The 15,812-nt window shown below is 40.2% G+C and overlaps 1 protein-coding gene across 1 annotated transcript; it reads left to right on the plus strand.

The window, feature by feature from the left end:
- The first annotated feature begins 2,176 nt into the window (after positions 1 to 2,176).
- On the plus strand, positions 2,177 to 10,297 carry LOC115242177 (potassium voltage-gated channel protein Shaw-like). Its single transcript, XM_029818265.1, is given in 6 exon segments — positions 2,177 to 2,670; positions 6,134 to 6,435; positions 6,438 to 6,475; positions 7,473 to 7,667; positions 7,765 to 8,806; positions 9,868 to 10,297. Coding segments are annotated over 5 exon segments (1,587 nt in total). The 5' UTR covers positions 2,177 to 2,670; positions 6,134 to 6,188; the 3' UTR covers positions 9,933 to 10,297.
- Positions 10,298 to 15,812: the final 5,515 nt, after the last annotated feature.

The raw sequence follows: 15,812 nt of genomic DNA on the forward strand, positions 1-15,812 counted from the left end.
AAAAAAAAAAATGATGATTGTATACGATCTTGTGATATCTAACTTTCTCTCCTCTAAAAAACTCTTTTTATGATATACTTTATTCTACTAATTTTGTGATGTTAATCTTTGTTTAAGGAAATGTTTTGATAATCTTATAACATCGTCTTTGAAATTTTATTGTTAGATGCAATGTAATTTATTGTTAGACATTTCTGACTATAGTCTCTTAGGAAAATTATATGCTATCGAATCAAGAGAGAGAGAGAGAGAGAAAGAGAGAGTCATTTTTTTAAAAAAAAGTTGTAATCGAATATATAAATGTATATCAATCACTTTTCGTATAATATATATTTTATTCATCTCTTTATATTTATATAAATAAGGATTATAATCTAATAGAAAAAAAATATATTTTGTCTGATATATTTTATCTCAATATTATCTGTGATTGAGAGATAATATAAAAATGATAAAAAACTTTGTTGATGAAAAATGAAGAGATTTGTAATACTTCCAGACAAATACTTCCAGTTCCTATAGAACAGATTGTGTACAAAAGAATGAGAAATGAACGGCATTTTTGCAAATCGACGGAATATGTGTGTGATCGATATATAATAATTTTTAACACGAATTGAACATTTTTTTAAAAAAAAGTTGTAATCGAATATATAAATGTATATCAATCACTTTTCGTATAATATATATTTTATTCATCTCTTTATATTTATATAAATAAGGATTATAATCTAATAGAAAAAAAGATCACTCCTCCTTCACTTATTTATATGGCCGAGTTCTAAAGTAGAGAGATGAGAAAAGAGAGAAGAAGAATTAGAGAGGAAGAGTATAAAGAAGAATGAGATGAAGACAGATGTTTTATGAGCTATAAAAAGGGCGAAACGACAGGGGTAACTCGGATTTTTTCCCACGGGTTTTGATCGTCTCGCAGTGAAAAATCGCAATCTCGTAGGATATGTCGAATCGAAGAAAAAGTGGCAGTAAAAGAGGATGATTGCGTGACCTCGGAAAGGAAAATACCTTGGTTTTAGTTAGCCTTGTCGAATTTGAAATTAAAAGACGAGAACTTTAAAATCGCATGATTTTAATCGTGAATGAGACCTTGGGAAGAAATGGAGAGACAGTTAATTTCATACGTAGATCGATATCTTAAATGATACAAGGGAAATCGGGAATGTGATCATAAATTTCGCAGAGATAAACCCCGCAAAGTTCGTAATCCAATAGCACATCGATTCTTTTTTTTTTCAATTTTACGTGGGACAGACTTACATTTATAATGCGCATTGAACGGTCATAATAAAATATCAATTGAATATCCAGCTTTCTTTTTCAAGCTTGCGTATATTAATTAGAATAACGCGATTAGTCGATTGGAATTGATATTATTGATGTTTATCGCTACATTAAAAAAAACTATGCATTTTAAAATAGAAATAAAATATGCTACAAATGAGATATATCGGTTGCAACTGTAACATTAGTAAAATCGCGAATAAAAAGTAGAATATCTTTTTTGTCCATTTTCGAGAATATATTTCATTTATACATTAGATGCATCGAATACGCATTTCACGATGCTTCTATGGTATTTTTTTAATTCTATACTTTTAATCAATTAGTATAAAGTCTGTTATATTTAATTTTTATGCGTATGTAACATTCTTTATATTTATCAATCAAATTATCGTCGTCTCATTCTTCTTTATATTCTCTTCTTTTTTCATTTCTCTTTTCTCTGTATTCATCTCCGTTTCAGGCAATAAAAATTCAAGTACCATAAAATATCTTTTCTATTTCAAAGTGCTTGGAATGAAACAACGTCCAAAGCAATAATGACGACTTAGCATAGCACAAAAATAAATCGTGATAATATAATTTTTAAGATTTATACGAAAATCGCGAATTCTGTCTAATATAATCATAAAGGTGAATCTAAAAGTCATCGCTTCGAACTCGGTCGCAACTCGAGAGAGCCACTTGATATCGTCGCGACGCTTCGGGAAAAGCGCTCGGGGTGCGCGCGCTCACCCTCCGCATCCTCCGCACCCTCCGTCGCCCTCGCGACGTCCGACCCCACTCCGACGACGACGACGACTACGACGACGACGCCGACGCCGACGCCGACGCCGACGCCGACGCCGACGCCGTCGTCGTTCCTCTCGTCAGATCAGTTCTATACGCGCTGCAATCGAGTCGCCCGTCGGTGCCCCTCGTCTCATCCGCTGTCGGTCGGTCACGGGGACAACGACGCAAACCGGCGACGACGATGACGATGAGTCGTCCGTGCTGGTGTTGCCGGATGTCGCCGCGATGAAAGCCTGACCGCCGCCGATGATCGTCCATTCGCGAGCACGGCGACGGGGAAAACGCCCTCTGCGACCGCGGTGCGTTCTCCCTGCCTGACCTGACCTTCTGCCGGAGACGGAAAGAGAAAGAGAGAGAGAAAGAGAGAGAGAGAGAGAAAGAGAAACCCGCTCGCGCGAATTCAGGGACGAAACGAACACGACGTAGTGCCTACAATTTATTGTGCGATATCACCCGGTGCGCCAATCGTCGCGGAGCGCCATCGTCACGTCGCGACGACATGGAGAATGCGGAGAACCGGAGCAGTGCCGTCGAGATGTCGCGGAAGATCTCCGAGACATGAAGAGAGCGCGACCGAGGGTGGGTATTCATCCAAGAGGCGAACACGAGGGATTTGTCACGAAGGGAGAGGGTCGAATGTTTGCGCGCTCGAGTGGAAACGTGTCCATCACGACGGATCACTTTCCTTTGGAATATCTGCGAGAGAAGAAATGGAGAGAGGGAGGATATTCGAACATCCACCCCGATCGACGAGTGTGTCGTGCGATTAACGGATCATCTCGAGTCTCTCCGATATGGAATTGTCGAATCGTTCGTCCATGTTACTATACAGGCCTGCTCGCGAGACTAGTCGATTCGCGTCCGACCTACTCCGGTATTCCAACATTCTGACGTTCAGTCTGACGTCCATTGATTTCTCGGATCGTCCGTCTCGCTTTTAATCGCCCTTGCTTGATTCGCGCGGCTCGCTCGAGCCCTCGCTCGACTTCAATCTTCAGGTTTCCGGGTCTGATATTTTTCCGGGAGCGATTAGTCAAGAGGATGAATATTCGCGGAGGCGAATAAACGAGATGGTCATGCCGTTACGGGGCGCTTATCAGCCTTTCGTGCACGCAGACTATCGATTCTCGCGCGACACGGGGTTGGTCGACGCCGCCTGACGGCCCTCACCGCCACCGTCGTCATCGTCGTCGGAAACGACGCTAATTTGTAGCTCGGTCACACAAAAAGGTGTCTCGTTAAGGGGTTTTTGTAATACATATGAGAACGAGGACGTTCCCGAGATCATTTCCTTCCTCCCCCCTCCCAGTCGATCATCCCCGTCCGAGAAACGCTGCCGCTCGTGCACGTGCGAAAATACAAGGTATGTACGGTATGACGTCATCGGGAATGCGCACCGGCCTCGAAGATTCGATCGGATTTTATCGATGCTAGACGTTTGCCGCCGCCGCCGGCGGTTCATTCCAGGCGATCAGGGTTGATTTAGAATCGCGTTCATGCGCGCTAATACGAGAACTCTGGCGCGTCGACCTCGCGTCTGATAACGCACGCCGGAATTCGGATGGCGCCATCTCTTTACGCATGTCCCTCCAGCAATTTGATTTTTTCCCTTGCGACAAATCCCACGAGCGGGATCTGATTTGATAATCGTGGAACTCCGGTCACGCAGGAAAAACAGTCGCGAGCTATCGTGTTAACTTTTATAACTGTGTAACTTGGCACACACATGCACACACACACACGTATATGTACAATACAAAGCGACATGGGATTGAAAAACCGATACCACCTGTCCCCCTTTGATTCACGCGACACCTTTTTCTTTTTTTTTTTTTTTTATACAGTTCCACTTTTACGCGGTAGAAGATCACAGAACACGGTAAATGTTCTATACAAATACGTCTCTCTCGTAGATCCGTTTTTTTTATAAACTCAACTATTTCGAGTATGAAACCTGCATCGCGGAATCTGAATTTGAATGAAAAAGGATACAGCAAGAGGGGAATGGAATCTAATATCTTTTTTTAATATAATTTTTTTCTTCAGATATATATTGCTTATTTCTCTCTTTGTAGCGCTTATGAAATCTTTATTTCACCCGTGACATAAATTCAGAAACTTTTGTTCGGTTTTGATTATCATTATTTAACGCGTTATTTCTTTGCGCATTAAAATAATTCAAAATCTAATCACATGTTTATTTTCTCCCAGCTCGGATTTAGGACTGAAATCTTTGAGGACCTTCTGTTACACGTTGGGCGGGAGTTATCAGATACATTAGACATGCGTGCATAATTTGCCACAAATGTATCGATGTTACACGACCGAGAAAATATTACTTGGGAATGTTCCTTACGTATAAATAACTCAACATTAAAAAAAAATAATTGGCGAAACTCAGCAAAATCCGACAAACGTATTTATATTTTTCAGATACACTCTTCTGAACTTTCAAAAAAATGATTTTGCTGATTAAGACAAATCTGAAATTTCTTTCAGACACCCAGATCTGAAAATTCAGACAAAAATGTGTCTAAATTTGTAGAAATTTTTTTACAGCGGACGTCATAAGTGGGACTATTGTGCGCATACAGTTGTAATAGATATTTTTTCGATTATTTCAATTGTGTGCATTTATAATAGTTTTTAATCCAATTTAATTCTCTATAATTGTATCGCACATATTTTTATTTTAATCCTTGTGTGTTTTCGCGGCAGCAAAGATACAAACTCTTGTTCTCGCAACGCTGTACTTCTTTTTTTTCTTCGTTCATTACGTCGCGAGAATAACGGGATGAAACTTGAATGAATGCGATTCTCGCAGACACACACACACACACACACACACGGCGGGAGTTATCAGATACATTAGACATGCGTGCATAATTTGCCACAAATGTATCGATGTTACTTTTGTCTGAAAATTCAGACAAAAATGTGTCTAAATTTGTAGAAATTTTTTTACAGCGGACGTCATAAGTGGGACTATTGTGCGCATACAGTTGTAATAGATATTTTTTCGATTATTTCAATTGTGTGCATTTATAATAGTTTTTAATCCAATTTAATTCTCTATAATTGTATCGCACATATTTTTATTTTAATCCTTGTGTGTTTTCGCGGCAGCAAAGATACAAACTCTTGTTCTCGCAACGCTGTACTTCTTTTTTTTCTTCGTTCATTACGTCGCGAGAATAACGGGATGAAACTTGAATGAATGCGATTCTCGCAGACACACACACACACACACACACACACACACACATACACAGAGGATTTAAAGAGCCGGCACAGTTCCGGGCGCTAACTATTTACGAGGCGTACTGTTGAGCCGTATAAGCGGCTTTTGATTAAATGTCAAACGTCACAATTATCGTAATATTAAATGTAGCGGAGTTCGTATCCCGATTCACGCGGTCGCTGAAATGGTTTTTGAAACTAGCAGAATTTGAAGCTGCAACGGCATCTATTATAACATATTCCTCGTCGCGGCGGGGGCCATGCTATGTAATCCAAATGACATTACGGGGATGTCAAAGCAACCAGGATAATACATTACGATAAAATCGTTTTCATGCTCTTCGCTTGATCCTTTTAGGATCACGGATATGTGATTTTAACATAACGGAGAATAAGATTATGTAGCCTACACGATTTTAATCTCGTATAGTACGATCAGAAATCATTGCGTAAATTTTGAGGAAACAATTTTTGTCGTGTTTTAACAGAAACGAATCGTCCAATTAATAAAGTTCTTGGAAATCCTTCGAATTATTTTACTACAAAAAAAAAATTATTTACGCACGTTTGAAACAAGATTTAAATTAAAATTGTTAAATTAATAAACGATTCTCACGCTTTATAAAAACACAAATTAAATCAAATGATTGATTTAATTGAATAAAATAATTAATATGATCATAATATTATAATCCTAATTAATTAAATTAAATGATGTAACTCTAGAAAGTTCAATCGGTTTGACGAGGAATGATAGATTGAATTTCGGATCACGCGACGCAATTGCGCTAATTGTTCGCAGATCACATGGGTTTCTTTGAGTCGTCGGGGCCGGCGGTAGCAGAGCCGTGATCAAAATGAACTTGATAAACATGGACGCGGAGAACCGCGTGGTTCTGAACGTGGGCGGTATCCGGCACGAGACGTACAAGGCGACCCTGAAGAAGATCCCGGCGACGAGGCTCTCGCGTCTGACCGAGGCCCTCGCCAACTACGACCCGATCCTCAACGAATACTTCTTCGACAGGCACCCGGGCGTATTCGCTCAGGTACTCAACTACTATCGCACCGGGAAGCTGCACTATCCCACGGACGTCTGCGGACCAATCAGGTCGAGCCTTGCTGTTGGATGACCTATACGCAGGTATATCGTGAACAATGTCCGACTCAAATACCCGCGCCTAAATCACGCCTAATCACGCCTAAGCGTGCACCAACGACCGCACTCGAGATCCCAGAGTGAAAAACGAATATATATATTTTTTATATTATAAATAATATATTATATTTTTATATATTTTATATGTATATTACGGACAGAGTACGTTATACGAATAGGTGTATATATGAAAAGCAGAATATACATACAGGATATTCCGCTAGATAAATTTTTCCAGCTTATCAAGCGAGTCAAGATAACGAACGGAAACCGACTTGTAGTATATATTAGTCTTTTGATGCAGAATCATTTATCGGACATGCTGGAAAAATTTATCGCTGATTTATTCTATAAAAAAGTACTGTATGTCTTCTATTATAAATCACACTCATATTTCTTCACGATTTTAATGCACAGCATTGACGTTTTTTCACTCAAGTGCTCTTATTTATTAATGTCTTTTCTTTTTAATGGCAGTCAATTTTAAGAATCTACACAGTGAAAGATGTGTGATTAATTTTACATGATTAAACAAAATTATGATATTCAAAATAATAAAAAAAATATAGAGAGATGAAAAAAACGTAATAAATAAAGGTAGATATTTAATGAGAGTTATTGAATCGTCCTTAAAGGAACCATCCTGTTCATACATTTTCATGAAAGCAAATCTTGCAAAAAAGATATAGAATCGTTAATTATGTCTTAAATGTGAACATTATTTCTCGGATAAAACAAGAGTAAATCAAATATACATGATCACAAAAGTCATTAGTTAGTAGGCCGATCGAAGCCAAGCAGGTATCTTTTTCACGCAAGGACGCACGCAAGACGCGGTTCGCTTTTTTCACGCGAGCTTTATTTGCCGCAAAGGCAAACAAAACACACGCAAGAAAGAGTTTCGCACGTACGAATAACAATCCTTGTTGCATCTCTTTCTCTTTTTTTCTCCCAACCTCTTCGCTCCGAACGCACCTTGCAGCACCGGGACACGCAGGAAACATTGACAGTCCTCGACAGATTGGACCTCGACACCGAGAAACCCACCGAAGAGGAACTAGCTAGGAAATTCGGCTTCGAGGAGGCGTACTACGAGGGGACTCTTACGTGGTGGCAGAAGCTCAAGCCTCAGATATGGTCACTATTCGATGAACCCTACTCCTCCGTCGCAGCCAAGGTACAATTCAAGTTGGAATTACACGCATCGATATTATGCACAATCGCTAAATGCAACAGTTATTAAAAGTCTGCTCGTACATCTGGATATCTTTCAGATAATCAGCATAGTCTCCGTTTTCTTCATTTGCGTTTCAATACTCTCGTTTTGCCTCAAGACCCATCCGGACATGCGAGTACCGATGATCGTGAACCGTTCGGTAAAGACTGACAACGTAACGTCCTGGGTGGTGGACAAGACCCGCACCAACGCCCACGATGTCTTCTTCTACATCGAATGCATCTGTAACGCCTGGTTCACCCTGGAGTTCTTGATACGCATCACCGCGAGCCCGAATCGCTGCGACTTCATCAAGAGCTCGGTGAATCTTATCGACATGGTCGCCACCCTGAGCTTCTACGTCGACCTCGCGCTGCAGCGATTCGCGGCCCATCTGGAGAACGCCGACATCCTCGAGTTCTTGAGCATCATACGAATAATGAGACTGTTCAAGCTCACGCGTCACTCGTCGGGCCTCAAAATCCTGATACAGACCTTTCGCGCCTCGGCCAAGGAGCTCACGCTGCTGGTATTCTTCCTCGTTCTCGGCATCGTCATCTTCGCCAGTCTCGTGTACTACGCGGAGCGCACTCAGTACAACCCCAAGAACGACTTCAAGAGCATACCGCTCGGTCTGTGGTGGGCCCTGGTGACGATGACGACCGTCGGTTACGGGGACATGGTGCCGAAAACGTATATCGGGATGTTTGTCGGCGCGCTCTGCGCGCTGGCCGGTGTCCTCACCATCGCCCTGCCGGTGCCCGTGATCGTTAGCAACTTTGCGATGTATTACAGTCACACGCAGGCGCGAGCCAAGTTACCCAAGAAGAGACGCCGCGTACTGCCCGTCGAGCAGCCACGTGTGAGGGCACCAGGTGCGCCGCCCGGTGGGCCCGGCGGACCCGGGGCCATCGGACACCCTGGCTGCGGCCAGCAATCGTTGCATCTGCAGTCCGCCGGTAGCACGGTCGCCACTGGGCCCCACGGCATGGGCCAGACGCCCGGTGTCGGGTGCCCCGGTGGTGGCCAAGGACCGCAGAATCGCCGAATGAACGCCATTAAGACCAATCATCCCAAGGATCCGTTCGCCACGAAAACAGGTAACTCGAACGAGCTCGATTAAAAGAAAAAACAAAATATTCTCACGCTCGCACGAATCTCGCGAGCTCCACTCTCCTTTATCTCTTGTTAATCTACCCGCTACGCAATCAGAACTATATGAAAGATCAAGATCTTGTAATTGGCACTCGCGCTATAATCCGATACAAAGTTTCAATTCTGGTCATTTTGCATCGCAATTCTGCTTAATTTCACTATTTGACAGAGATTAATCCGACAAAAAGACCAAGTCCAATTGAATTCGGTATATAGGTTTTTTCACATGTCGGCTATAAATTATCGTATTCGTTTGCTGCGTGCTCTTTATACCTTATGCTTATTCACGAGAGATCACATCATCACGCGATGAATTTTACTTGGACTTTTTAGATGACTTATCTAAAAGTTATTTCAGCGCGTAAAGTTGATATCTTACTGACCGTATTAAAATTTATACAATTGTTTAATCGTTATTGTTTTAGCATTAATAGACGGAATTACAAAGAACGCAAGGTGAAAAAAGAAAGCACCAGATCAATCTCCTAATCAAAGATAACGTAAATCGCAATTTTGCAAAATCCTCATTATACAATCACTTGCACATACGCGTTTTCGTTCTCTATATCTAAGTAATCTCTCGTATATTCTTTACAAATTCAAATTTCGCGTGTTAATGCTTATGTCGTGCACGAGACGTAAAGTAAAACGTTGCAGCAAAGCGCATGTGTATGCGCGTTTGACACATAATTATTAAATGTATATCGTACAACCGACTATGAAACGCGAGATTCGAATACCCGTACCAGTTTACCTCTCTAACGTGTGCTACTTATTATTAATGTCTCCATATTTCTCTTCATCTTTCAAAACGACATGCGTCTAAAGAAAATTAATAGCGTGTTATCGGTGCCATTTATTCGAGTCTCTGAAAAAAGTGCGTTGCGTCCAAGATTGATAAACATTTAGACAGAGTTCGCGATTTTTGTACGAATCTTAAGCGTCGACCGAATCGACCAATCTTTAGTGTCTCTTTTTCTTTTTTTCCTCGTATGGTGGGTTGCAGAGGAAGACCGGAGGAATTGTAACCTACGAACCAACGGGACCAAGAGAGCCGGAGGTTTGGATTAACCATTTTGCGGTCGTAGCGCGCTCACAGAGACAGACGGCTATCACTCACTGGTCGGAATTAATTCGGAGCGAACGCGCTTAGGCGTGTACCCCTAATCAAAGATTGTCCCCCCGCCCCCCTCCTCCCTGTAAGATCCGTAAAAAAAATGTTATCATTCAGGAACGCGCTTTGGAAAGAGAGAAAGAGAGTGAGAAAGAAAAAGAGGGAAGGGAAGGAGGTGGGAAAATAAATTTAATACCTCGCTGCATCGTCCAAGCGTTGCGGCTTCTTGTTGCCCACAATTTTACAAACGGCTAGGCAAAATAAACACTGCCGTGGCGAGCGTGGCGGCTGAGCTCCGACCCCGGAAAACAAAAAAAAAAAACCGGTAAAAGTCCCGCGGCCGGCTATCGCCAGACCGCAAAGAGTGTATATCTATTGTTTATCTGGGAACGTGTAGAATTAATCGAGAAGAAGGGAAAACGAGTGGTTCTGCCGCTCTCGAGTCGCTCTGTCCGGACACGCGACAGAAGTAATCACCGGAAGAACTGCTCGGAAGGGCAGTTTGTACTCTACGTACCTCTTCCCCGTTAATTCTAGATGCCAAATAATATTTAATATATGTCATCGGGACGGAAGAAAAAAAGGAGATAAAAGCGAATGCGAGAATCTCTCGACGGTTATAGTACGAGTCATTAATCGATCTAAATAGACAAACTGTGTGTGTAAACAGAGAGAGAGAGAGAGAGAGAGAAAAACTCGTGTAGCAAATAGAAAATTTTCCTCCTTCCTTTGCTTCATGATTTGAATTATTTTCATATTTGTAAAAGAAATAACGCAAATAATATCATTGGTAGCGGATAAACGAATCGATGTGTATTGGCACTTATATATATATATCGTCGAAAACACATGGATCTTTTTGAGAAAAATTATATCTAAATTTTTCCTTTCGCGCTTTCTAAAAGATAAAATATATATATATATATATAAACACGCCACGTGATACATATATTTATAATTTCCGCGCTCTAGACAAGAGAATATACTTTATATTTTTATAATTTAATTTTCTCTCCTCTATATACTTTCTTCTTGAATATATATTTACTATGAAAATAATCGTAATTTCTCTTTTTTCGTCTGTTTCTTAAATGAATCGTGTCAGATAATTTCGGATATTTATCGAATACTATAGTTACGGGAATTCCACTTTTATATAGAGATGCAAGAATGACTTTAACGTTTGTTCCTTATTTTTCAAAATGTTGTTTTTCACTTTCGAGTAATTGGCGATTAATAGACAAACGGAAATATCCCGCAAGAGAGTGCAGCCGGAATGTCTTATACCGTCCACCAGACCATCATCATGTTTGTGATTCACGTGAACATCGCGCATCATTCGCGTGGCTTCTAAATTTAAGATAAAATGATGAGAGATCTCTGAAAGATAATACACACTCGCGGCGAGAGGGATACGCCCGCATAGTAGAAACCCGGGAATGTAAACTTCATTACGTCGACACTATACATTTTTGCATTGTCAATATCATCGCTAAACGGTCTATATATCACGTTTCCTCGATTAAAGAAAAAAGAAAATCGATTACTCATCACGAAAGAAAGCCCCGCGTTCCAATCTTCCGCAAGCATCGTCTATATCTATCGCGCAATTGTATTATTTCGTTAGCGCCGTTTTTTTTCCACGAAACACTCGCGTAATCGGATAGAACGAATAAACAACAGTGGAGATTGCATCTCCGCATTGCAGCACGTGTTTAATAGCAAGGTTATCGATAGATACATCTGCTCGTCGTACATTTACACGCCCGTACAACTGTTATTCTCCCCGCATGCATTTTGCTTGATTCTCACCGCCTACACTGTAAAAAAAAATTGATTGAAACTTCACCGAATTCTCTGCAGCGTTTTTGCAGACACACTGTCTGAATTTTCAAACAGAACGTTGTCTGAATTTTCAGACACGCTTCAATTTTCAGACCAACTCTTCTGAAGTTTCTTTCAGACAGAAAATTCAGACAAAAATGTGTCTAAACTTTTAGAAAAATGTTTACAGTGTATCTAGCGATAAACGTGAGCGCTTTCCGATTTTTCCCTCTATCATCTCGATATTGTTACGCGATCTTTAAATTAGACGAACGAAATTCGGAGAGAGAATCGCGTGGCTACATTCATCATCGATGCGGCGCTAAATGAGCGGTGAAAAATGTGGAAAATCCTTATTCTATAGGAGATCTCTCCTTATATACCGAGATTTTCTTCTCTTCGAACAATCGCTCTTAGGTGCGGTGAGGACGCGGGGGCCTGTATCACTTTTCGCGCACCGTGAATATCGCCGGGACCAATCCACACGAGCTCCTCTATACCCTCCCCTAATATCATCATATGTATAATATCAATAAGGGAAAGAACAGCCTCAACGGCCATTCTTCCGTTCGCTCACACGCGCCAAACAAACACAGAGTCATAGCGCGGTTCGCGTATGTTTGAGATCTGATGTGAGAGAACGTCTTCTTCTGCGTCATATGTGTATGTATATCTGTTGCGCCTGGGAGGGAAGCGGAAGTGGGAAGGGGAGAGGGAGAGAAGAGTGCAGAGAGAGGAATGACAAAAGCATATCACATAGACACATGTGCGATTGAGAGAAAAAGAGAGAGAGAGAGAGAGAGAGAGTGTGTGTGTTTGTATGTGTGTATGTATGTACGGATCTCATAAATATACATATACAGTTGGCGTTTCACCTCGTAGACGTAGACAATCGTCGTTTCTTCGACAAAATTAATCATATTACGCACGCGTATGTACGCATTACGCGTTTTCGTTCGTGCGATTCGATATCGGGGGGACAGCCGCGTTCTTTTCCTTCAAAATTTTTCGATCGCATCGTTGACAACAAGTCACGAGTCCGAATACACGTATCGTCTTTTTATTCGATTCGATTCTCACCGACGAGAGAAATTGATCGCATTCAATATCGGCGTTAATGAGACTGTAAGAAAAATATCCTATAAATCTACTAAGAGATTTCAACCGTTGGATTAATATCATCTTTCCCGCGCACACACTGCAAATTCATTACGTTTTAATTCGCGAACGAATAACTATCATGTTACAGCCTTGATATTATTTATTACGCACAATCGTTGCTTTTATATACGTATATATGTTTATTCTGTAATTAAAACTCCAACTTTATACACCGAGTACCTGATATTTCTCATGAATTGTTGTCGTTTCCCGTTTTAATTTCGAAAAAAATTTCACAGCTTCATAAAATCTTAAAATACGCATCTCTGCAATAATGACGTTAGCAATAAGATATTATCTTGAAATTTTTAACAATTTGCACGCGCAAAACGTTTTACGCGTGTCTCTCTCTCTCATTTTACAATAAATAAATTACTGCCCGATATACATATTTGCATATAATTTTTCCTAAGCCACATATATGTTGAATCTGCTTATGACGACAGTTTGATAATAAAGAGGGATAAAAAAAAAATGATTGATGAAGAAAGAAATTGATCAAACGATGTTATAAATGTCACATCGCGCAAAACGACACAATTGCTTTCATGTGGAAATCGTATATAGAACGTACGTTAATATTACATGAAAAAGTACATTTAGACGGATAAATGAAAATTATTTATATTATTATATAACAATGGATATTATAAATATGAATGATTAATAAATCTCTCTTATGGAAATCAGGCTAATGTGAAAAGTTGGGAGCAAATTAGCATTTAAATAGTTGCGCGGAGAGATGAAGCTGACACACACGATTAATTAAACTATGAACTCTAAATCCTGTTTGGAACGCCCACGCGAAAAGAAAATTTGCTTTCCTCAGCAACAGAGACACATGTCAGTTTGCATGGAAAATATAATAAAAGAATATTTAATCAATCCTTTCTACACTATTTCAATTCTGTTAGTTTAGCATGTGTAATATTACGACTTAATATATTTTTGATTCACAAATAATATTTTTCCCCGATTATTTCACGTATATATTCTCGCTCTCTGACATTTTTAATTTTATAATTTTAGATTCTTTACTTAAATAATATCGATATATCGTGAAAGCAAACAGATACATGTAATAATCTCCGATTTTTAATAGTATTTAATTATGTTTTGTACCTGATCTTTTGATATTTAAATTTTCAATTTGTTGATCGTTGTACAAGAGATACGCACACAAACACACACACAAGACAAAAGAATTTCTTGATATTTCAAATCGTTTCGGAGATATTCGCGCGTTACACTTTTTACCAAGTCGAATACCTATGTCATCTCCCTTCGGTCGTTAGTGCCTAATAATAAGGTGTATGAATAATTTGTGCTGAAAGACCGTTTTCAACATTTGCCCTCATTTATAAGCGCTGCCATCGCTGCTTGAGTTTGCTCGCCGTTCACAATCGCCCAGATTCTTTGTGCCTTATAAAGACTGAATTTCCATATCCAGGGTTGTGCATCGACTCTCCGTTACGTTCTCCTTACCCGCCTTGTCATTAGAGAGACTTTATACGATAATGTCTATGCCGCGCTGTCTGCACGGCTGTTAAGTTGAACAACACTGGAGACAAGCAATGCAGGAAAATTAATCCGCTCGTATAATTCAGTTGGCCGATGGCGGAAAAAGTTGAACATACTAATGGACGACTATATTTTATTATACACGAATCTCATTGCGATTTGGCGCAGGTTTTTCATAACACGCCGTTCCCGTTTTTTTTTTTTTTTTCTAGCCCATCATTTTAATTTAGAAAATATACATATCCTTTATAAAAAAAATTAGGTGAAAATTCCAATTGAAAATTGAAAATAAGAATTTTTAAAATATTTAAATTAATGCAAACTATATAGTAGAGTGTAGAATATATTCTATTCGAATATATTTTGCGCGCATTTAAAAGCCGCAGATCGCGTATCAAATTGAAACGGGCGCGAATAGACACATATATGTTTAAATAAAAGAATTTCCATTGCTCGCAATTTCCTGCATATAGCAATACCACGGCGGGTATTACACGATCGTCAATCGTCATGCAGCCCTGTAAATGGAAGCCAGCCATAATAATTCGACCCTGACTAGACTATACCGCGTGTCGTGCCGTACAAGTATTGTACATTCACACCGCGCACCCATACATACATATAACACATTTCGCGGAATGCTCGCATGCATGTTGCAATATTCAACACTGTTGACTCGAAATAAGAAAGTAGAGAGAGAGCCTCGCGTCAGGATCGATGCCGCGAAGACTCGAAAATGCCCTTCTTTTCCTCTCGAGTAGAAAAACCAATCGCGTTAATTAAAAAGCGAATGCATCTATGCTACAAAAGAACAATCTTCCGAAGCGATATTATAATGCACAGCTGAATCTCTGATATTTTCGGAGCTCTCTCCTCGTCGTAGTATAATCTTTTCGTCTTAAATAAGTCCGAATACGTTTGTAAATTGCCCGATGCGGCAATTTGTGTGGGTGTACGCCGAATTTTCTAAGGATATAAAGATACATTGTTGTTCGATCCTAAAACGATCTTTATTTCATCCAGGAGTTTTTAAGTTCGGTACTAGAAGGTCTCGACCTCAAGTGTGACACTTGAATAGAGTGATACAAGTGGCGTTTTACTTCGCGCGCGATAGAGTCATCGATACCTAAAGTTTTTCTCCCCCGCGTCTTAAATGACCCGTTAAAACGACGTGAAATGGAGAGGGGAAGGGAGAAGGAGAGAGTATTAAAGGAAAAAAAAAAAAAAAAAACATCGATACCTTCTCCCCCGCGTCTTAAATGACCCGTTAAAACGACGTGAAATGGAGAGGGGAAGGGAGAAGGAGAGAGTATTAAAGGAAAAAAGGAAAA

This window comes from Formica exsecta, unplaced genomic scaffold, assembly GCF_003651465.1.
Source record: "Formica exsecta isolate Colony F162 unplaced genomic scaffold, ASM365146v1 scaffold579, whole genome shotgun sequence".
In the NCBI taxonomy this organism is placed as follows: domain Eukaryota; kingdom Metazoa; phylum Arthropoda; class Insecta; order Hymenoptera; family Formicidae; genus Formica; species Formica exsecta.